A 22,798-nucleotide genomic window follows, 5' to 3' on the forward strand; every position below is an offset into this window, starting at 1 on the left:
TAACGAAAAATTGGCGAAGAATAGAACAAATACAAATTTAAAAACAAATTATAATTTTTTTCATGCACGATAATTAGTACAGCAATGGGCTAAAGTCTGAATAGATGCCGGCTACTGTTTGCCTAGATGGCCCCCCCCCCCCCCCCCAACGATTCAGCGCCTGTATGGACAGGGCAGCTTTGACTGTATCGGCGTCACAGGCGGTGCCGGTTTGCATCCCCGAACAATTGGTTGATCCGAGATATAGGATCGTTCCACTTTTTTGCTGATCTGCAAGCAAAAAATAGAATCCAGATACATGCTGGATATCTCGCACGCGGAATGGGTGCAGCTATTCATGAAGTTTGTGCAGAACGAATAAAGCCGTACTGTATTTGACGGAATCGTTTTGTTCATCACCGTGTTCCGTCTTGGTCACTATCCATTGAGATTGTGAGTGTTATATATTCGATTAAACACATTAATGATAAATTTTCATCAAGAGGACAGCAGATCGAGATTCATCAATGTATGCTAGAGATCGCTTGACCAACAAAGAATGCTTGACCGCAGCTTGTTTACATTTCAGTCAAGTAAACGTCAACAAATTTTTTCATGATGTCCGACCGAGAAATCGCTATTCCGACACCTCCTCTCAACTCACTTTGGAATTATGTATGTAACATGAACTAGGACGAATGAATAAACAGTTACAAACGGAACGACGCCAAGACGGCACGGGTTTCACTTTACAACGAATTTTACCGCAATAATTTCACCAGTTTCGAGAATATTTCTCACATTTTTGGTCCTTCGAACCTTCCTTCGATTGTGGTAAAAGGAAGTGTAAGCTCTTCATCATCCTGCTATCAAGGGTGAATTTCGGTTCTATCGGGAAGGTGCAGTTTTTTACGTGACGCTTCGCACCATCGCTAGTTCGCCCCGCGATCAAGGGCATCGATCTGTTCCGCGGCATCGTTTCAATTTTCGCGCCATCGCTTTCGTTTATTCGTTTCTTTCGTGTGAAAATTACAAGGTGTAATTTACAATGGACAAGAAAATCAAGGCATTGCAAATGAAGAAGAGAGTGCAGTGTAAGGGCTCAACACGCTGGAACGTTTCCAAATGGAATTTGTACCCGATTTCGCAAGACAGATTCCGGAAGCATTGGAAGATTTGGAAAGGCACAAGGCAGGGTTCCTCAACACGATCGAGAAACTCGAAGAGATGGAGGAAACAGACGCAAGCTTTGAAATGTACCTAAAGGAGCGAAATGAAATCGAGTATCGTTTCCGGAAGTTGAAATTATTGCGAGAGAACCAGATTAAGGATGAAGGTACGCTGAACGACACGACGGGGTTGGCTTCCTCTACGCTGGTTTTTGGTCGGCCAAACGCGCCACATCTACGCTTGCCAAAGATCGAGCTGCCAACGTTTGATGGAGACCATACAAAATGGCTTTCCTTCAGAGATCGCTTCATAGCCATGATCGACGCGTCTGCAGAACTACCCCATCGCAAAACTTCAGTACTTGCTTTCATCGTTGACAGGTGACGCCGCTCTACCATTCGAGCACACCCCTTTAACATCCGATAACTATTCAGTTACGTGGGCGGCACTTCTAAAGCGGTACGACAATTCACGTCTGTTGATCCGTGAATATTATCGGAAATTGCACTACCTTCCGGGAGTGCAGTCGGTGTGCGTCGACAAGCTTACGCACCTAGTGGACGAGTTTACTCGTTTTGTCAGCGGGTTGGTGAAGCTGAATGAACCGGTTGAAGCATGGGACACGCCGCTTTCGAACATGCTGTTAATGAAAATGGATCGTGAAACATTGATGGCATGGGAAAAACATTCCGTGCATTTTACTAAAGACAAGTACAGTGATGTGATCGCCTTTGTGAAAGATCGGATTCAAATCCTGAAATCGACCAAAGATTTTGCTTGTGAGCAAGGAAATAGTGGACGAAAGGTGGCCGGCATTCATCGTCAGCCAATGCAAAAGAGGTTCATCGCAAATGTAGCAACATTGCTTGGATTGCTTGGATGACGCACTTACCTGCTCCTACTGCGATGGCCCTTATCACATCAAGTGCACCAGATTGCCCGAATCAATCATCCGTGAAGTGAAGCGTTCGCTAGCACTACATTGGAGCTGTGTGGGTTGCACAAGTGCATTGGTGAACCTGCGTAACAAGGCGATCAACGCAACAGGCATGCAGGTCGGTTTTCAGGCGGCCCTCACCGCCGCAGTCGACGTCATGAAATCTGCCTTGCTACCATCAGTTTTGCATGAGAGCCGCAACGGTTTTGCTGAACTTGCAGCGTCCCGTCCCCCAGCCCATAAACATTGCGACGAGCTGCATTCATATGGGCTCCCTAATGGAAAAAGGCGCAGATTCTTCCGGGACATCGGGGCGTCAACAGATGTTAAGATTGTTGACAAAGTCTCGACGCCCACCCGTGTCACCAACACCAATACCATTCATCAATGCGATTTTCCTGCACTACCACCGATAATTACAGGAACCGGCAATTCCTCATCATCACTTCCAACGGTGTCACAACTACCGAGAACGCACTACATGTGGCTACACCCGACTGGCTACATCCGTCACTGCAGACCAGGTGGTGGAGATGGTTAAATCACAGCTAGCCACTACGGATGTTATTGCCTTCAGTCTGCTCAAGGCTGGAACCTCCCTCGATTCAGTAAGTGCGTAATCGTTTAAAGTCCGGATTGCTGCATCTTTTCGGGACATTGCACTTACTGCTGACACTTGGCCGGCTGGGCTTGGTGTGCGTGAGTTTGTCTCACTTCCACAACGGGCGTCCCTTCGCCGCACTGACGTGGCATGCACTAACTCACATGCTCAGCAAGCATCGAACCACACCGACCGAAACATTTTCTCACCTGCTCCCGACATTCAGCACGCATCGAATCACCCCGACTCTCCTTCCTATATGAACTGCACTCTGACCCTCGCCTGCACCTATGATCACTTCAAGCGCAAGCCTGCACCAAACGACATTTAACAATTTTTTTACCGACTCAACCGGCACACAACAGGATCGTCAGTGACAGGTGTGCCTTCAGCATCAATCGAGAAGATCGCGACACTAATGGGGTTATTACACGACGGATTTTTCATCGGTGATTTTCTGTCAAAACGCGTTTGACAGATAAATGCCGGTATGAAAAAATGAATTCGTCATGCTGAATTCAGATTTCGATCGCGCTGGTTTTTTTCTGTCAAAGTGAGGATTGTTTACATTTTGGATGCGTTGTTTTGCCTCGCAATTTTCCTCCAATTTTTTCTCCAGTTTAGTTCATGCGATATATAAGTTTAGTAAAATGAATATTGAAGACGATGTTTTGATTATGCTAGGAGCGTTATTTGCTACACAAAGCGAAAGAAAGCCGCGATCCAAATGGGTAAAAACCATGTATTTAAAAAGAAGTACCCTATCGCATATCAACATGATGGAAGAGCTGAGGCTGGAGCCGACGGATTGGCTAAATTACGCCAGAATGGATGAGGAATCGTACATGTGGCTTTTGGAGAAGGTCACACCGCTGATCGTGAAGGAAGACACGATTATGAGACCAGCTGTGTCACCACATGAGCGGCTCAGTGCTACACTGAGATTTATCATCAGCGGCAGCTCCTACCAGTGCCTCCGTTTTCAGACAGCAATTTCGCAGCCGCTGCTATCGTCCATCATACCCGAAACATGTTCCGCTATCATAACAGCGTTGAAAGATTATATGCAGGTAATTGTTGTTGTTTTTTTTTTGTATTTTGTAATTTTTATAGTTTTTTTATTGAAAACAAGAAAGTATTATGCTAATCCGGTTTGCAAATCCGCATTTCATCTGTCAATTCACCTTTGCGGCCCATCCAAATTACATCTGTAATTAACTTTTTGGCTCTTATTTCCATATCGGGTGGCATCTTGTTTATCTCCATGTCAATAAACGAACCAAAGGAATTAGTTGATGCGTTTGTCTGCCTTGATGGATTTTCCATTCTTTCCACCACCAATTGCATCACCTTTCGTCGCAAATTGCGCTCGTTGACCGGTTCTGCATATCGTCTTTTGCGAGACTGTGATGGTCCGGGTTGATCCTGTGCTTCATCGGATGTGAAGCTGCAGTCGGGGTGATTCGGTATTGAATCAATGATTTCTTCCTCGATAATCTAAAGATAAAGAGTGTTGAAAATAGAAACGTAGAAAGATATATTTAAACAGACCGTTTTAATTGGTATTATATGTTTTTGATTTTAGCTTCCTCGCAACCAAACGGAGTGGTTGAACGTATCAAAGGATTTTAACAACAAATGGCAATTTCCTAATTGCCTTGGCGCTGCGGACGGCAAACACGTTCGAATAATACCTCCATCGGGAAGCGGGTCGCAGTATTTCAATTATAAAAAATACCACAGCGTTGTGTTAATGGCTGTAGCAGACGCTAACTACAGCTTCATAATGTGCGACGTAGGAGCATCGGGAAGCAACTCGGATGGGGGTTGTATTCAAAACACAAAATTTTATCAACGGTTACTAACACAACAATTGAATTTACCGCAACCAACAAATCCACCAAATAGTGAGCTAATCCTGCCGTACACGTTTATTGGTGATGAGGCATTTAGCTTGAGGGTGAACTTTCTTAAGCCTTTCAACCGAAGGCATTTGAATTATGAAAGAAGGGTTTTTAATTATCGGCTCTCTCGAGCACGTAGAGTGGTGGAGAATGCTTTCGGTATCATGGCCTCACGTTTCCAATTGTTTCACACGCCCATTCAATTGAAAAAGATAGAAAACACCAATAAGATAATATTAACGTGTTGTTACTTACATAATTTTCTAAGGAATAGGTGCGTTAGCTATATTGGAACAGCAGATAGTGATATCACGTATGAGAACCATTTCAGTAGCCTCCAGGTTCAAGGTATAACAAACCAGCATTCGGAAGCAAAAGCAGTGAGAGAAAAATTTGTACAATACTTGAATAACGAGGGACGAGTGGAGTGGCAAGATGATGCCGTACAGAGCGCATTTTACGGTTAATTTTTGTTCTACATCAACCAATAAAAGTTTTTTTTTTTCAATAAAAGATTCCGGATGAACAAGAATACCTAAAGGAACATGAAATTCACTTACCTCTTCCTCAAAGTCGCTGTCCATACTAGATACTCGAGGTGCTTCAGAACTATCTTTAAGAAAAAGCATTTGCTCATAATACCACAATTTTGGTACGTAAACCTCTCCACTTCCAGCTCCACTCCGTGCACTTTTCAATATTTTGTTTTGTTCCACTTGAAATGATTTCTTCAAGTTCAAAATCTTCTTCTTGACCGAATCGATACTGGCATCTGGATCGTGTAGTTGAACAACCTCGAGAAGCTCTCCATATGCCGTCTGCTTGACATGCAAATTTTTAAAATTTGCATTAGATTTATCCCACAAGCAAGGGTAGTTTTTGTACGCTTCAATCAGATCACTAATTAAATTGAAATCTTTCGGCATCTTCAGGCCTTATTTAGCACGAGGTTGATTTGCTACTGATGGACATGAAGTAACTTGCACTCGAATGCTTGCAAAAACACGGAAAAAAAAATTTGTAACCTGCGAGTCCGAGAATTTGCACCGGCCTACTCGGATTCGGATATTCCACGAAAAGAGAGTGAATGCAGCAGTATGTGTAAAAAGCTATTTCTTCGTTACTGGTCGGCCTCTTCGTTAACACCTTCGCTACCGCGGTGATTTTGCACTGCTAACCGTTCGGCCCGCAATTCTTCGTAACCAGCGGAACAGCGCGCGGTGACCGAAGAGAATGGAACAAGCACGAAAACAACGCCAGACTGTATTGTTCAGTATATTTTCTTTGAAACATTTGAACAATCATGCTTAGAAAGTGATGTGGGACCAGCTTGAACCGAAAAATCTCTAACCGAATGTTCGTCTGACCAAAGTGCTGTCGGTCACGAAAAAGTATCCCTATCATAATGGCATCGTCAGTCGGTGCCCGGCATGGTACGATACGTGTTAATGATAAATATTTCATTCCATTTTAGAATAACGGACAATTCAAATGAAAAATAATTCGGATGATGGCAATAAAAATCTGTGCAGCAAATTGTGTTATTACACGGACAGCGGGTTTTTTTCTGTCAAACGCCCTATTTGACAGAAAATCACCAACCAAAAAATTCCTCGTGTAATAACCCCATAAGGAACAATGCACAATGTTTACATCAAATGGGTTTTGACCATACAGAAATCCCACCGTACAACAAAAATGACAGGCCACAGTGCTGCACACAAAAGATTCTAGGGGGGGCCTTCTCGAGTCTTTTACCAAAAATTCAAGTTTCTGAGCTTCAGAGGTTTCCTCTCTACATCGCGTCCTTTCGATATCCCAGAGACATAAACTCGATGCATGAAAGTTTCAGTGCTTCAGTGATGCGCTCAGTAGATGGCGCTTTTTCACTATCGAATAGTTATATGATCGAGATTGTTTCTCCTATCCTCCGCACACAGGCATATTTGCAAAAAGCAAACCTCTTGGCGTGAATGTTTTTTTTTTTTTTTTGTTCATATTGAGGTATGCGAATGTGGGCATGCACGATCATGCACGCGCTCGCTCTTTGTTGTGTGTGCTTGCGTAATGGGTGACTGCGCGCGTCGATCCTTCGCACATGTGTGCGTGCGAGTGTGTGCGCGAGTTTGAGCCTTTGCGTGTTTCTGCATGTATGTTTTTGTGTGTGTCCTTGAAACATGTTTCCGATCGCATACGCGTGAAAAAAAGAACTTTTTCGCAATTCCCATAACAACGGAGGTTTTGAGGAAGAGATCTACATTATGCATAAATCTCTTTTAACAACGGGAGGAAGAGAGTTCTGAACACTCTCAAACGTTATGTTTAGCACTATTTTGTACGCTCCTATCATTCGACGTATCACACGGCATCACAAATCTAGTTGTAACGCTTCGAATTAGCGAACGAGTGTTTCTGGAACAAATCCACAACTAAATCCATAGAACAAAAAAGTATCTCTCCTATCCACTCATTTCAAAGGTTCTTGAGCAAAGTCCAAAGTTAAGAGAATAGAAAAGAGCAGAAGGTAAGGGGTATGTATCGAAAGCGTAAAAAACGGTGAAAGCATTGTTGCGTAGCTTTTTTGCGTAGCTTCTGTGATGAGCTTGTAAGCTCTTATCTTTTTCGAAAACCTGAAAGCTCAGTCTTATATCCCCTGCTAAATGTGGTCTTTTTACATTCCATTTAGACTCAAGCTTTAGTCTAAATGACCGCATTCAGAAGTCGTTCAAGCAATTTGTAGCGCTTGGGACGAACAAATTTCGGCAGGCGAGGGCCTTCTCAAGTCTATTTCCTTAACGGTTCGAAATTTATTACCACTCATTCCTCTTACTCCTCGCTTCGGCCCCTTTTTTCCTTTATTTATATATTTTTGCGCTAGTGGGGCAGCCTACTGGAAACGCGCGGTACTATGGAGACGGTTGGGTCAAATTAATTTGACATTCTTCCCCCAGCGCAAGAGCACATTGTATGAATGTGGCTTTGTTTACATGCGGCTGTTTTCGTGTGTTTTCATCGTGATTGCCCGGTTCTGCTATCTTAGTGCTTTGGTTGGTTTTCCCTATGAACATTTTCCTCCTCAACCAATGGTGTAAGTAAGTGTAACATCTATGTTAAGTGGTTAGCCGCACTAATAAGCCCACCCCGTTTGTGTTTTCGCCTGTCTAGTCTGCTGCACTTGTCTCATCGCGTTAAGGTGAGTATATAATCCGCAACCCACGATTCCCGGAACTTTTCTGTTAGCACCTGTGACGCCTTCGATTTCATTTTCAGGATCACGTCTCTGCCGTCGAACGCTTCCATCGGATGATCTTCGTTCGGAATTCCATAGAAATGGTTCGGCGTAAGGGCAGGTTTTGATGGGTGCCTTCGTCAGTGGCTGGGAGTTGACGACATCTGTCGCGCCGATGAAGTTTGCACCGCGATCACTAACGCTAGAATCTTCCCAGTCAAGGCGCCCGTGCACAAAATCGCACGCTTGTCCGTTCGAGTCCCGTGTTGCAACGTATACATCCCATTACGGATTTCGAAGCCACCTTCCGCTTCGATGATTCGAATCTCTTCCGGTAATGCTCGTTCATCGTTTTTTTCCTGGCGTTTTGGCCTCACCTAGCGAATTGGTTGTGATACATCTTTTTTTGTTTTTTGTAGATTGTCTGGTTCACGTGTGAACACGTGATAATTGCCGTAAGCGTTTGCGTCTTGCCGCAAGGATCCACGGGGATACGGTCCGAAGGCGATCCAATCTAAGCGGGTTTTGATGGCGGCTGGCTCCTGTTTCCTTCCCTCCACGAATGCAAATGGACGCATTAGCTGACAATTATCGATGCCGATGAGAATTCGCGGTGTCACGTCGGAATAAGATCGCAACTTCAGACCTTCCAGATGCTTATACTTTCTAGACGTAGCATCTACTGAGAACGATTGTGAAGGTAACGAGGGGTGTTGCAGAGTGTGTACCTTTGTAAGCGTAAATTTTCTCATCGTGTTGTCGACGCTGGCTATTTGTTGTGCTACCTTTACTGAACGACTTTCATCCTTTTCAGTCTCACCGGTCCCTCTGATGCACAACGGATGCGGTGTCGCTTTAAGATCCAGTTCCCCAATCAAACTCTCTTCAATAGACGTTCCCGTTGAACCACTATAAAAAACGCGCACGTCTTCACGGCCTTATTGTCGCCAAATACAACCACAGGTACGTATTTTAGTAAGACTCCTCCGCTAGTGGACGAATGGGTGTTTACAATTACCTTCTTTGCTGGTGTACACGCGTCGTCAGTGGGTATTGGCGCAGTCGAGGCCGGAGTACTGGCTCGGTTTCATCCCGTATCGTGTAACAGTTGATGGTGTATAGATCTGCAACCGTCTACACCCCACTGTTTTCGCGATCTACTTCTGCCTCCGTCTTAACGCAGGCAGTATGTTTGACTCTGCTTCCACGTCGGAAGCGTTCGATGTGTGGGCTGAGAGCCAGGATTGGTTTTGAACCCATCAGACATTGCTGAGGCAAATCTGCTGGGTTTGTCGTCGTCCTTGTTTGCCCACGTTGACTCTCGGCACGATCGAAGGCATCGCTATAAACTCGCTACGCGTTCAACTGCAAAACACTCACTTGAAGCCTCTCCGACTTTAGTTTTATTATCTGTATCTGGAGATCGTTTTCTCGGCGCAGGATCTCGGAATCCATCACTTCTACTTCCTCCCAGCTCAGCTGAAACGGATGAAGCGACGTTTGTCGGCCATCGAGCCATGGCTGTGGATTTCGCTGCGATGGCGTAGTGACACTCGTCGATGGCGTCTGTTGGCGTCTCTCAAAGTGTGATGTTATCGGTAGATTTGGTATGGTGGATGTGAAGTTGAGTGATGCGGCATTCGTCAGCGTAATCGGTGTCGCGAGTGTGGAAGAGTGTGCCGTTCTTACGTCGTCTTCGCGAGTCGCGCTAACCGTGGTTGCTGGTTCGCGTCGTTGACCGGAGTTGACCCCACTTGACCCCGGGTCGGTGGTGTGTGCCGCGAACGATTGCGGCGCTTGGCGTGGATTTCTACCCACACTGCTGGGATCTGCAGTACGCAGATCTACCTGTTCAGTTGGTCCTGGAAGTTTTCCGCGTCGAGTATCTTCCAAGGTGATGTTTTCGCTTCCCACTCCGACGCTAGGCTGTCGCGATTCAGAATCGCTCACAAACGACACTTAGCGTCTTGCGGTACGAGAATTCTCTCCTAGTGATCGCTTATTATGGACCACGACCGTACTATGTGATTCGGAATCGGTGGAGTGACATATGTGATTTGGAATCACAAACGGACTGTCCGGAGTTTGTTCCGCCTGATACTTCGGTTACGGTTACGACACTTAGCTGCGGTGTTGCCCTAGTGTTCTTACGCGACGTACGTGTGTGCGTGGAATTGCGTATTCGCTACCGTTACATTTAAAAATGTGCTTACCATCGTTCAATTCCACTAGAAGAGAGGTTCAACATTTGGACCATCTAAAGTTTCTCCGTCGTCAAAAGCAGTTTGGAAGCACCCGTAAGGACTTTTAAAATTTCTGCTCTTGTTGGTTTTTGTGGTATTTCCGAAAAATCCATCTTGAAGGTTTTGTCACTTCCCGACATTTTCCTCAAGGCAAGCACTACCCACAAAAACTAACTGTTAGTAATTTGGAAAGCACGTTTGGTTTTTTGTCATTTCTCTCGACAGTCATTTACTCCACTATACGAGCACCTGTTGTTTTTGATTTTTTAAACAACAAAATTGGTTTTATTTGACAATAATATTTACATTAATAGGTCGCTTTGAACATCCTGACAGGTATCCACCTATTTAGTGTTTACGCTGTAGTTTTCTACCGAATTTAATTAATTTGAAGAAAATAAGTCATATTTTTATGAAGACCAGTTATACTAACTGGTAGAGGAAGGTCACTTAAGCTGCCTTCATGAAAGGAATCATCCCATATATTATTTGAATCTACTTAATGTATCTTACGTACCTAAAGTATCTGACTAACTAACCTAAATTATCTTATTTTAAACAAGGCAATATTTATAATATGTACATTTTCAAATCTCTTGCCTAATCATCAAGGAACAACGTCTGAATCATTCTAAAATTGGATGACAGACATTTATGTTTAAAGTTATCTAGATTTTGTGGGATATGATTCCTGACAAGAAGTGTTCCAGCTTCCTTGTGAAGCTGTGCTGTGCAGTATCTTGACGGGTGATTGAGGATCATTTTCAAAAATTTGTTTTGTATTCGCAGTACAGCAAGGATACTCCTGTTGGAGCATGACCCCCAGATGTGTGATCCATATAGAATTGCAGGTAGTATAACTTGTATGTACAGTATAAGTTTGCTTTCTATTGTAAGAGTGTACCGTCTTTTGATAAGATAAATCCTCTGACTGAGTAGAAGACCGCATGTTTTAGATTAAAGCTTTTCAATATGAGCTTTGAATGTAAGGTAGTATCGTTTGCGTAAAGAGAAAGTTGCGCACGTTGATTTAGGGATGGAACATCAGTAGTGTAGCAATTGTGTAGAAGAGGTCCTAAGACGCTCCCCTGAGGAACACCTGCACTGTTACTGTAGGGCTCTGATCGGAGTGAGCCCAAATGAACTGTTGATGTACGGTCACAAAGGTAGCTTTGAATGATTTTTAAAATGTACTTTGGAAAATCTTGTACTTTCAATTTGTGCAGAAGCCCATGGTGCCATACGTTATCAAAGGCTTTTGTAATGTCTAAAAGTGTTAAGGCAGTGGACCAGCCACGGATTTTACCCTGGTTTATGCTGTTAATCATACGTTGCAGTTGATGAGACGTAGAGTGAGCTTTCCTGAAACCAAACTGAACTTCAGTCAGGGTGTTATTCTCAGAGCAATGGTTTTCCATTCTTGCATGAATAATGCGCTCCAGGATTTTGGTGTGAACGCACAGTAAGGAGATAGGCCTATAACTGGAAGCCATGCAGGGATCTTTCCCAGGTTTCCTGATAGGAATAACCTTTGCATGTTTCCAGCGAGCTGGGAAATATCCTAACTCAAGGCACCTATTGAAGATGTTGGTCAGTAGGGTCAAAGAATTGACCAAGATGTTTTAGGCAGATGTTGAAAAAGCCATCCGGCCCGGTGCCTTGAAGGAAACGCTGTATTTGATTATGAATTTCACTTCGTGAGGTCCTGTTTATGACTAAAGCAGGGTCAGAGTGGGAATTGATTTCACCAATACTATTTTGCACAATGTTTTCATGCGGACTGGTCATTGTGTCGCTGATGTTATGCGAGCTAGCAAAAACGTTGGCTAATAAGGATACTTTTTCTTGTGGTGTAAAGCAAATAACAAATGGGGTTACCTTTCAGAGGAGGAATGGGTTTGGGCTTAGTGCGCGAGAAGGGTTGGGAATTTTTGGGAAGATTCTTTACCATCTTGGAGAATCGTTGGTTATTATGTAACCTAAGCCTATATTCGAAAAGTTTAGCCGCTTGACGGAAAGCGGAGGCCCTATCCCTGTCCTTTGGTAATGTTCTTTTGGTCGATTAGACCTTTTGTTTCACGGTCAAGCTGGATGAGTTTTGTACTTATTTCAACGCGAGGAACGCACGAACTTACCGCGTTGTTTATACAGGCTTCGAGCATGGTGATGGCTGCGTCAATGTCGTTGATTGTGTTAAGCGGAATTTCGGCGTTGATAGTAGCTTCCGTGATGCGTTGAAATCTCGTCCAATCCGCTGCACGATAGTTTAGGCGTTCCTTCCTGGGCTCGGTCCCCGAACCATCGATTTTCATCAATACAGGCAGGTGATCTGAAGAAAGTGCTGTGATCGCTGTGGGTTCATTTACCACCATGTTGGTCAGGAACAAATCAAGGGTAGAGAAACTTCCATTTTTGTAGTATGTCGGCTGCGGTGGGAATTCTACTGTGTAAAATCCTGCCTGAAGGTCATCCCACAAAATTGTTCCGTTTCTGTTGGCGATAGTATTGCTCCATTGGCGGTGTCTGGCGTTCAAATCACCGGCGATGATGTATTGATGTGTATTTCGTGTAAGCTTTTGTAGATCATTTTTCAGTATCTGAATTGAACCGTCGCTTCCCCTAGCTTGCTTCGCACAATAGGCTAAATAGAAGCGGAGCGTTCCTTGTGTAGTGAAGATTCCTATTCAAGCAGACTCAACCAGTTTTGTCTCTGGGAGAGGAAGTACACGGAATTTAAGAGACAGATGCACTGCTATCGCTACACCGCCTCCTAGGCTCTGCCAATCTACACGTACAACAGCATGCTCCGGAAGATAGAATGATTGTGTTGGTTTTAAGTGCGTTTCCGTTAAGGCAAGCAATGACATATCCTCGTTTACGACGAAATCAATAAGTTCCAACCGTTTGTGGGCGATGGAACGGCATTCCACCTACAATCATTTTAGGGTCCCAGAGATGAAATCGACCATCGTTCTGAAAATCTGGTCTTTGGAGCAGTGTTTTACTACACGTTTGTATTTCAGCCAGAGCTGAACCACCATTTTAAACAGCTCTTTCTCATCATCCTCAGCTTCTGCACTGAGGTCGGCACGCAGTTTGTTGAGCTTGTCTTGGACAGGTTGTCGATAAGGTTTTGGCTTTTGTGGTACACTGCCATGGGTTACAGTATCGGTCAACTGTTTTGGGATGCCTACGATGGTGTCGGGACGTAGATCGTGATTTAGTGTGTGTTGCCGATGGTGCTGTTTGTTGTTCATTTAGCTGCGGCTGTGCTGGGAGTGGTAGCTGTTGCTTGTGCTCCGACTGTTGTTTGGGATTTTGCAGTTGCAAGTATTGTTGCTGGTGACTTTGCTGCTGCTGTAGCGCAACGATGCTGCATGCAACTGTGTTGGCATGGAATTTGATATTGTTGTTGTTATAGTTGAGCGCTGGTTTTTCTGCATCCAATGTAGTGAGATGCAGCTGGTTGTGGAGCTGGAAGAAATCGCTCTTTAGTTGTATGCGTTTTTGAGTTATTCTTTTTCTTCAAGTAAGCGATCCGTGTTGGGCAGTTCGGATTGCGGGGGCCATGGTTGCCAAAGCAGTTTGCACACACGCGTTGATCTTTGAGTTCAGCTGTGTATTGCGTTGTGCGATGACTTCCACCGCATTTAGCACAACTAGAGAGCATTGCGCAGTTGTTCGAGCCATGCCCGAATGATGAACAGTGTTGGCACTGTTGGACTTCGTCTCGTCTTGGCGAATAGCGCTCCCACCTGACACTGGTGTAGTTGAGGTACTTGATAGACTGAACCTCGTCAAGGGTCGTGATTCCTGTTTTGAAGGAAACCACGAATAGTTTGGATGGTGCCTTTAAAGCAACGCCAGCATGTAGCTCACGCACTTGCAAGGGCCGAAAACCGCATTCCTTCAACATGTTTTCAACGCGCAACTCATTGCCGAAGCGCAGGCCCTTAAGAATAACCCGAAAAGGTTTATCCCCCGGGAAGTCGTGGGTAAAAAACTCACGGTTGAAGCTGGCTAATAAAAATTTAGCAGCTTCGTGATCTTTCCACGTTTTGCAGAATATTCTGCAGCAACTATCTGCAGAGAAACTAAACGATGCGTCCAGTTCACCTCGTTGAGTAGCAGCACAGAGAGAGCTGTATTGCTCTTCGTTTAGGTTACGCACTGTTACCGGTGGGATTTTTTCATTGCGAGAGAAAGTGCTCTCCGGAGTAATGAGATCACCGTCTGTTGCGTCCAGCAACAAGCGCTCCTCACTTAGTACGCGTTTCGGACTTTCGACAGTTTTTAACAACTTCGAATGCGTTGAAATTTTAGTACGACTTTATTCGAAAGTTTAAAATCAGCTGCGTTCATCCGCTGCGTGTTGAAAGAGAGCTCATCTCGGCGCGCGCCGAGTTTTTATTCGTTTTCCAGCCTCCGGTCAATCACCCTTCACCGCTGCTGGTGAGAGTTCATGTTTTAGGATTCTCCTGAGCGAATTCGCTTCGTTTCGCCCGTGTTATGTCCGCAGCTTAAAGATTATCCGCTCCGCTCCGCTGTCAAAACGACGTGGACCGTTGCGTACGCGACACTGACCCCCGGTGTTTGCCTCGTTAAACACATTGTTTTGGTCTCACGTCGATGTGTGCTATCTTCACTGCCGGGCGTTCCAGGACTTTTCCGTTGCTAAGTTGCACCTGAACGCGTCGCACCGCACCGTCTTGCGATTGCACGGCTTGGATGATCCGTCCTCTCGGCCAGCAGCCTCTGGGTAGCGCCTCATCCACTATCAGCACTAGGTCGCCCTCCTGTAGCGGACGCTGATGTTGAAACCACTTGCTGCGTCTGGTGAGTGTTGGTAAGTAGGAAGAAACCCATTTACGCCAAAATTGGTCCGCGTATAGTTGGGATGTTTTCCAACTATTCCGTAGTGCTGCCGAGGAGTCAAGGAATGGTGAAAGAGGTTTTACGCCTGAGGAAGAGCCCAATAATAAGTGGTTTGGTGTTAGTGGTGCGTCGTCGTCGCTGTCAACCGGTACGTGTGTTAGTGGACGCGCGTTGATTATGTGTTCCACCTCGATCAACCAGTTCATCAATACGGCGTCTGTGGGTGTCTTCGTAAACTGCATGCCGGATAATGTTCGCTTCACGGATTGTACCAATCGTTCCCAAGCGCCTCCAAAATGCGGCGCGCCAGGTGGGTTAAACGTCCATTTCGTATCGGGAAGATACATCGCTTTTATGATCTGGTCCGAATTAATGTGTTTCACGGCCTCTTTTAGTTCTCGATCGGCTCCGACGAAGTTCGTTCCTCTGTCGGATAGAAATTCAATAGGGGTGCCCCGACGAGCTATGAAGTTACGGATGGCCATGATGCAGGAGCTTGTTGTCATACTGTGGGCGATTTCGATGTGCACCGCTCGTACTGTAAGGCATGTAAAGAGCACGCCCCAACGCTTCTCCTGCCTACGCCTGATGGCAACCATGTACGGTCCGAAGTAATCTATCCCAGTATATGTAAACGGCCTCTCGTATGGCGATACACGAGCTTCTGGAAGTCCACTCATCATAGGAGGTTTCGGTGCGGCTTTGCGGATCCTGCATACCATACAGTTTTTTCGCACTCGATGACAGGCACTCCGCAGCGCTGGAACATCGAATCTTTGCCGTACCTCGTTCATGACCGTTTGATGATTCTGGTGTTGATACTTCCTATGATACTCCGCAATCACTAGGTCGGTGAGCCAGCATCTTTTAGGAAGTATTATCGGTCGTTTCATGTCGTTCCCTACAAGGCGGCAGGCATCGATCCGTCCTCGTACTCGTAACGCTCCGTCGCTGTCCATATATGCGCTGCTTCTATAAGGAGGACTATTTTTATTTATTTTTCTTTTAGTGCCATTCGTACCTGTTTTTTCTTCAAGAAATAGACGGTACTCATCCGGAAATTCTTGTTTTTGGACCTCTTTGACGATCGATCGCTCAGCCAGTTGATATTCGGTGTGAGTAAGGGGTCTGTATGTTCGAGACTTTGTGGGCTGTCTTGCATTGTTGATGAAGCGCCAAACATATGCTACAGCGCGATGTAACCGCTTCCACAGCGAAAATCTCTCGAACTGAAGTACTGGACTCAGTTGACCATGCAGGTTAACTGTCTGACACCTTTCCTCTTCTGTCGCCGCGTGCTCGAACGATTGAAGATGCCAATCCTCTTCCGGCTGTTGCAGAAAGCTAGGTCCTTTGAACCAGTTTCCCGTAGCGAAGTGTCGATGAAGGTTCGCCCATTTAGTACCTTCGTCAGCTACATTGTCGTTCGTTGGTACCCAGTTCCATTCCTGTACAGATGAGTTTTCCAAGATCTCGCCGACTCGGTGTGCTATTTCCTATGATCCGAATTCAGCCAACACAACACGTCCTTCGAGTCCGTCCAGAAAAAACGTCGATCAGCTTTCAAACGGTGAGCTGCTTCTGTTGCCTTCATCAAACGAACACCCAAAACGGCCGCTTGTAACTCCAACCGAGGAATGGAGGTGTACTTGATCGGAGCCACTCGAGTTTTGGCGCCAATCAAAGCTACTTCCCGTTTTCCATCTGCTTCAAAGCGGAAGTAAGCCACCGCGGCAAAGCCATCCTTTCCGGCGTACACAAACACGTGAAGTTGTATTGTGCCACCCGTCGCGTTAGTTGGAGATTGGTAGCATCGTGGGATCTTTTCCGTTTGCAGGTGAGGCAAGCAGGCTAACCATTCCTTCCATTTTTCTTGTAGGTTATGCGGAATTTCATCGTCCCATGTAACTCCAGCGCGCCACACTTCTTGCAGTAGAACATTCAGGTATAAGAGGAATCCTGCAATCAAGCCCAAAGGATCATAAATCGTCATTAGCGTACTAAGTACCTGTCGTTTTGTTGGCACCGCTGTCCCTTGCAGAATAGATAGATCCTTTTTTGGCAGCTTGAATTGGAAGGTGTCATCCTGCAGATCCCACTTACTTACTTACTTATCAGGCGCTACAACCGCTTTGCGGTCTTGGCCTGCTGCAACAATCCTCGATACCGCTCACGGTTCAGCGCCGTCGTCTGCCAATCCGTTATCCCGGCCGTTCTGGCGGACGCATCAACGCCATCACTCCATCTCAATTTGGGCCTACCACGCCTCCTCTGTCCTTCTGGACGGCCTAAAAGGACTTTACGGGCTGGGTCGTCCGGTGTCATTCTTATGACGTGACCAGCCCACCGGAGCCTGGCGAGTCTAATGCGCTGTACGATAGTGAGATCATCGTACAGCTCGTAGAGCTCGTCATTGTAGCGGCTCCTCCATTGTCCTTCCACACATACGGGGCCAAAAATCCTTCTGAGCATCTTCCTCTCGAACGCGGCTAAGAGGGCTTCGTCAGTCTTGGACAGAGTCCATGTCTCAGAGGCGTATGTGAGTACTGGGACTATAAACGTTCTGTACAGTCCCAGCTTCGTCCGTCGCGACAGGTATTTAGAGTGGAGAAGTTTCCTCAGGCTGTAGTATGCCCGGTTGGCAGCCAGCACCCGTGCGCGTAACTCAACATCAATGTTGTTGTCGGTGCTGACTTTTGACCCCAGATAGGTGAAGTTTTGGACGACTTCGAAGGTGCGGTCACCTATCTGTACATCACCCCTGCGTAAATCAGTGTTTGTTAGCAGGGCCGCTGGTGGTGCCACCATCGTTTTGGTTTTCGCCTCGTTAATCTCCAACCCGAGGTTCTGTGCCGCTTGCTCGATCCTTTGATAAGCTTCTGCTACATAGGAGAGCTTCAAACCAATGATGTCTATGTCATCAGCGTATGCCAGGATTTGGATTGACTTATAGAAGATGGTCCCCGAAGTTTCCACCTCTGAGTCACGGATGGCTCTCTCTAGCGCCAGGTTGAAGAGGAGACAGGCGAGCCCATCTCCCTGGCGCAGGCCCTTGGTGGTAGCAAAGGGCCCTGAGAGTTTTCCATCCACCTTCACCTGGCATGTGATGTTGGCCATTGTCAATCGTACAAGCCTGGTAAGCTTGGCCGGGATTCCAAAAGAGCTCATTGCGTCGTACAGTTTTACACTGGCTATGCTGTCATAGGCGGCTTTGAAATCAATGAAGAGATGGTAGGAGTGGAGCTGCTGCTCCGCTATCTTCTCCAAGATTTGCCGCATCGTGAAGATCTGGTCAGTGGTTGATTTTCCGTTTCGGAATCCTCTCTGATAGTTTCCGACTATCTCTTCAACGAATGGGACAAGTCGATTTTGTAAGATAAGGGAGAAAATCTTGTAGGCGGTATTCAACACCGATACCCCTGTAGTTGCTGCACTCTAGCCTATCTCCCTTCTTGTATATGGGATAGATGATGCCAAGATTCCAATCACAAGGCATCGATTCGCTATCCCATACCTCAGTAATAATTTGATGAATTTCCTGTTCGAGTGCTGCACCACCGTTTTTGATCAGTTCGGCTACTATTCCGTCGGTGCCTGGTGCCTTGTTGTTCTTGAGCCGACGGATGGCCATTCGTGTTTCATCTATGCTAGGTGGCAGTAGCATGATATCATCTGCTAGTGGAGCCTCTAGCTGTTCGTTGAACTGATCATTTAGCAATTCATCAAAGTACTGAGCCCATCGCGAGAGGACCTCTGGCTGGTAGCTGACCAGATCCCCATCCTTATTCCGACAGCAGGTCACCTTAGGTCTAAAGTTATTTCGGCGACCTGGTAAAACTTTCTTCCTGGTCCGTAACGCACTCTGATTTCTTGAAGTTCCCGCACCCGCTGCTCTTCCCAAAGTTGTTTTTTGGTGCGGTGAACTCTTTTCTCTTCTCTCCTGAGCCGTGAGTATTCCTCTGCGCATGCCCGCGTTCTATGCCGCTGCTGCATTACTCGGTATGCGCAGTTTTTACGTTCTGTCACATGTGTACATTCTTCGTCGAACCAGCCAGATCTGGTGTTGCCCCGACGTGGTGGGAGTGTGGAATTGGCACAGCTTATTATTTTTGTTTTTAGAGCGTTCCACCGTTCGCTCGTAGTTTCATATTCATTTTCTGGTAGTAGAGCCTCACCTAAAGCGGATTTGAATGCCTGTTGGACGTGACTGTCCTTTAGGGAGTCCGTGTTGAGCCGAGCCTGCGTGTTAACTTCGCCCCCATTGACGCGGGGACGGGCGATTCTGCAACGAATCACTAAGCCAACCAAATAGTGATCGGAATTGATGTTGGCCCCTCGATACGTTCTGACGTTCAGCAAGCTCGACTGTCTTCGGCGGCTAATCAACACGTCGTCTATCTGATTGGAAGTGGCTCCATCCGGAGACACCCACGTAGCTTAGTGAATGTCTCGGCGCGCAAACTTGGTACTTCCCACAACCAGATTGTTTGCAGCTGCAAACTGGACCAATCTACTACCATTGTCGTTACTGTGCTCATGTAGACTGTGACTTCCAATGTATTGGCGGTACATTGGCTCCCTACCGACTTTTGCATTGAAGTCCCCCAGGATGATTTTAACATCGTGCCTGGGACATTGGTCAATGATTTTTGTGAGGCGGCCATAGAACAGGTCCTTCTCCTCTTCATCCTTGTCTTCGGTAGGGGCGTGAACGTTGATGAGGCTAATGTTGAAGAATCTGTCTCGCATGCGCAGGGTGCATAGCCTATCATTGATAGCCTTGAAGCCGATGATTTCGGATTTCAGCCGCGGACCGACGGCGAAACCTGTTCCGAGCATATGGTGGCGGTCGTGGCAGCTGAAGTATATATCGTAGCGGCTACTGCCACGCCTGTTATGCACACCATTCCCTAACCAACGGATCTCTTGTAGAGCTACGAGGTCCATGTTCAGTATGGCTAGGGCGTCATCAAGTTGCTTCAAGGCTCCGGCTCTGTAGAGAGTGCGTACGTTCCATGAGCCCATAAGAATGTTATTTTTTGGACGGTGCGGGGGTCTGATATCGTGGAATCCGGGTATCGCATAACTGTTTAAGCTTTCCGTAGTCGTTGAGTTACTTGAGGCAGGGTGACTGGCCCTGCGCTCAAGCCCCCAGGTACCTCTGGAGGGCCTCGTGGCAGTTCGGTTTAACGTCTGGTTACCCCCCCGACGTACAGACAGACCAGTTGCCTGGTCTGCCCACCCCCCTCCTGTTTAGCCTTTCTCCACCATCCACCCAAGGGGTTGGGACAGGCCCGTGTACCCAAGCTTGGATATGTGGTGGGGAAAGTTACCACTCTGTACGGCGAGGACGTGACGGAATAGGAGTTGGGTAGGAGAGCCTGTGTAACCCCGAGAGGAGCTTCGGTTCCTACCCCATTAACAGAGCAACATGCAGATCCCACCACATGCCTAAAACCTTCTGCGTCTTCATCGCTGGATCGAGGTTCAAATCTTTGGCCTGTTGCATACTTCCTCCGACCGCACGTAACACCTCCTCCTGGTTCGAAATCCAATTGTGCAGCTGGAACCCGCCTTGCTGGTGAATGTATGCTACGTTCCTACCCAAGGATACTGCTTCATCCACACTTTCAACGCTAGTCAGCATGTCGTCGACGTAATGATGAGATTTGATGCATTCCGCTGCTTCCGGAAAGCGCTCGGCGTAGCGATCGGCATTCATATTTTTCACGAACTGTGCACAACTTGGAGAACACGCCGAACCGAAGGTCATTCGCAGCATCACGTATTCATCGGGATCGGTTTGCGATGGAACTGTTCGCCAGAAAAATCGTTGGCTGTTGTGATCTTCTTCCTGTATCAGCACAGCATACTCCCTAAATCTGCTAAGAACTGCCGGCAGTGGAGAGAGCAAATCCGGTCCAGTCATCAACATCGAGTTAAGTGATATTCCGTTTACAGCTGCTGCCGCGTCCCAGACCACTCTAACCTTATTCGGTTTATTTGGGTTGAAAACCGGCAAGATAGGCAGGTACCATTTCCTGGGGTGTTTCGTTTGTATCTCACTTTCTGCTAATTTTTTAATGTAGCCTTTCTCGATGTGTTCTTTCAGGACCTGATCCATCATGTCGCGGAGCTTTGGATCTTTGGACAATCTTCGCTCTAAGCATTCGAGTCGTCTGAGGGCCATTGAACGATTGTTTGGCAGTTTAACATCGTCATAACGTCAAAGCAGTCCTGTGACATACCTTTCGCCTTTAAGAACGGTGGTCTTTTGAAGTATTGCGATTGCTCGTTCATTCTCTTTTGAGAGCATGCTGATAGCGCCTCTGTGACGGGGTTCCTCGAGCGCGAAACCACCCTTTAAAGCTGTCCCTATCTTGGCTTCGATGAGTTCACAGTCGCACTCTTGGGCCCGGTGGAATGATACGATGCTGCTGTTGATACCATTGCCGTTCCACCCAGAAACCACCCATCCTAGCCGGGTCTTTGTGGCCACTGGTTCGTCCGCTTGTCCTTCTATTGTTTTTAACGGCACCGTGAGGTGATAGTTGTTCATGCCAAGAAGGATGCGAGGGGCTGCTGCCGGATACTGTGGCAATGGAATGGACGCCAGGTGGCAAAACTTTGTACGCAGACGATCCATTTTTACCCGTTGAGGGGGTAATCCAAGGTGTTTTACCGATCGTACGTTTGAGGCTTGGAATTTCTTGGCACCACTGGACATTCCCATAATACTAACGCTCACCTGTTTGGAGTCACGTTCAGTGCGATGTTGCCCTCCTGTCCATTTCAAGCACAGCGGTCGGTCTGACCCCTCCAATCCCAACTCGTCCACCAGAGACTGTTCGATCAGTGACACCGAAGCTCCATCGTCCAGAAAGGCAACTGTCTTCACCGTTTTTCCTCCGGCTTGGAGCTCGACCGGAACATATCTTAACAGGACACTTTCTTCGGTGGCTGTAGAGTGGGAGAAGTTAGCTTCTTGCCTGATTTTACCTGCCTTGTTGTGTAGAGATGGATGATGTTTCATCGTGCATCCGTCTTTGCCGCACTGCCTGGATTCTTTGCATGGAGCACGGTGCTTCCTCAGGCAGTATTTGCATAAGTACCTTCGCTTCACGAAGTCCCAACGGTCTGCGATGTTCATCTGCCAATATGCGACGCAGTCCTGCAGTTCAGCACATCCGTCGTCGCATGCACATTTGGTTTCCGTACAGTTCTGCGAGGAATAGTTTGTAGAGTGCGCATTAACGTACTTACTATTACTCGGTTCTAGGCACGATGCAGGAGGTGTCACGGATTGAGCCGCTTGCTTTATAGATTGCATCCACTTTCCGAAGGCGGTTAAGTTGACGTTCTGCAGATTTAAGCTGTGTATACCCCACATCAGTTTTATCATCGGTGGAAGGCGGCTGACAAGTTCATCCAACACTGGACCATCGTATCGCTCCTGCTTTCCGCTAGTCCTCACCGCGGCACACATCTCGTCTACGGAAACGGCGAACTGGATCAAGGTCTCCAGTTTGTCGGCTTTCGCTGGTACCTGGCGACGAATCTGGTTCAACAACGTTTTCACGATCACTTCTGGGCGCCCGAACGATGACCTTAACTCTTGCATCACTTCTTTTAGGTTTGCTGCATTTCTGAGTCGTCCCTGTACCGCCCTAAGTGCGTCTCCCTTCGGTGCTTGTTGAAGTCTCGCCATATTTTCACCATCCGAAAACCCACACAAATTTGTCGTTTCGTTAAAAGCAGTCTCAAAACGTATGAAGTTGAACAAACGTATTTAGTACTGACTCGAGCCTTTGTACTACGTCCGGCTCTCGTCGTTGCGCTTCTCGAGCTGCGTTTGCTTCT

General features: G+C 46.6%; 3 protein-coding genes across 8 annotated transcripts; 2 read left to right on the forward strand and 1 right to left on the reverse strand.

The window, feature by feature from the left end:
* The first annotated feature begins 2,720 nt into the window (after positions 1-2,720).
* LOC118516443 lies at positions 2,721-5,507 on the forward strand. The gene is made up of 2 exons (XM_036062333.1): positions 2,721-3,757; positions 4,273-5,507. The coding sequence occupies exons 1-2, from the start codon at positions 3,263-3,265 to the stop codon at positions 5,056-5,058; spliced, it is 1,281 nt and encodes a 426-aa protein (XP_035918226.1). The 5' UTR covers positions 2,721-3,262; the 3' UTR covers positions 5,059-5,507.
* Positions 5,508-7,306: 1,799 nt separating this feature from the next.
* On the forward strand, positions 7,307-17,131 carry LOC118516448. 6 transcript variants are annotated; one of them, XR_004907889.1, is made up of 8 exons: positions 7,316-7,679; positions 7,757-7,784; positions 7,862-8,154; positions 8,240-8,552; positions 8,635-8,783; positions 14,725-14,909; positions 15,140-15,248; positions 15,334-15,598. XR_004907889.1 is itself a non-coding variant. In XM_036062344.1 (2 exons), the coding sequence occupies exons 1-2, from the start codon at positions 14,875-14,877 to the stop codon at positions 15,551-15,553; spliced, it is 606 nt and encodes a 201-aa protein (XP_035918237.1). In that variant the 5' UTR covers positions 12,814-14,874; the 3' UTR covers positions 15,554-15,598. The 6 variants fall into 6 exon arrangements, 1 of the variants encoding a protein (XP_035918237.1); XR_004907893.1 differs by having other exon boundaries at positions 7,307-7,683; positions 14,725-15,248; XR_004907892.1 differs by lacking the exons at positions 14,725-14,909; positions 15,140-15,248; positions 15,334-15,598 and adding an exon at positions 16,818-17,131 and having other exon boundaries at positions 7,359-7,679.
* Positions 17,132-20,348: 3,217 nt separating this feature from the next.
* Positions 20,349-22,646, reverse strand: LOC118516437. Its single transcript, XM_036062319.1, has 2 exons — positions 21,187-22,646; positions 20,349-21,117 (listed from the first exon to the last, which is right to left on the reverse strand). Exons 1-2 carry the CDS (start codon positions 22,644-22,646, stop codon positions 20,349-20,351), a joined length of 2,229 nt encoding a protein of 742 aa, XP_035918212.1.
* Positions 22,647-22,798: the final 152 nt, after the last annotated feature.

The sequence above is a fragment of the Anopheles stephensi genome, unplaced genomic scaffold (genome assembly GCF_013141755.1).
Source record: "Anopheles stephensi strain Indian unplaced genomic scaffold, UCI_ANSTEP_V1.0 ucontig293, whole genome shotgun sequence".
Lineage (NCBI taxonomy): Eukaryota > Metazoa > Arthropoda > Insecta > Diptera > Culicidae > Anopheles > Anopheles stephensi.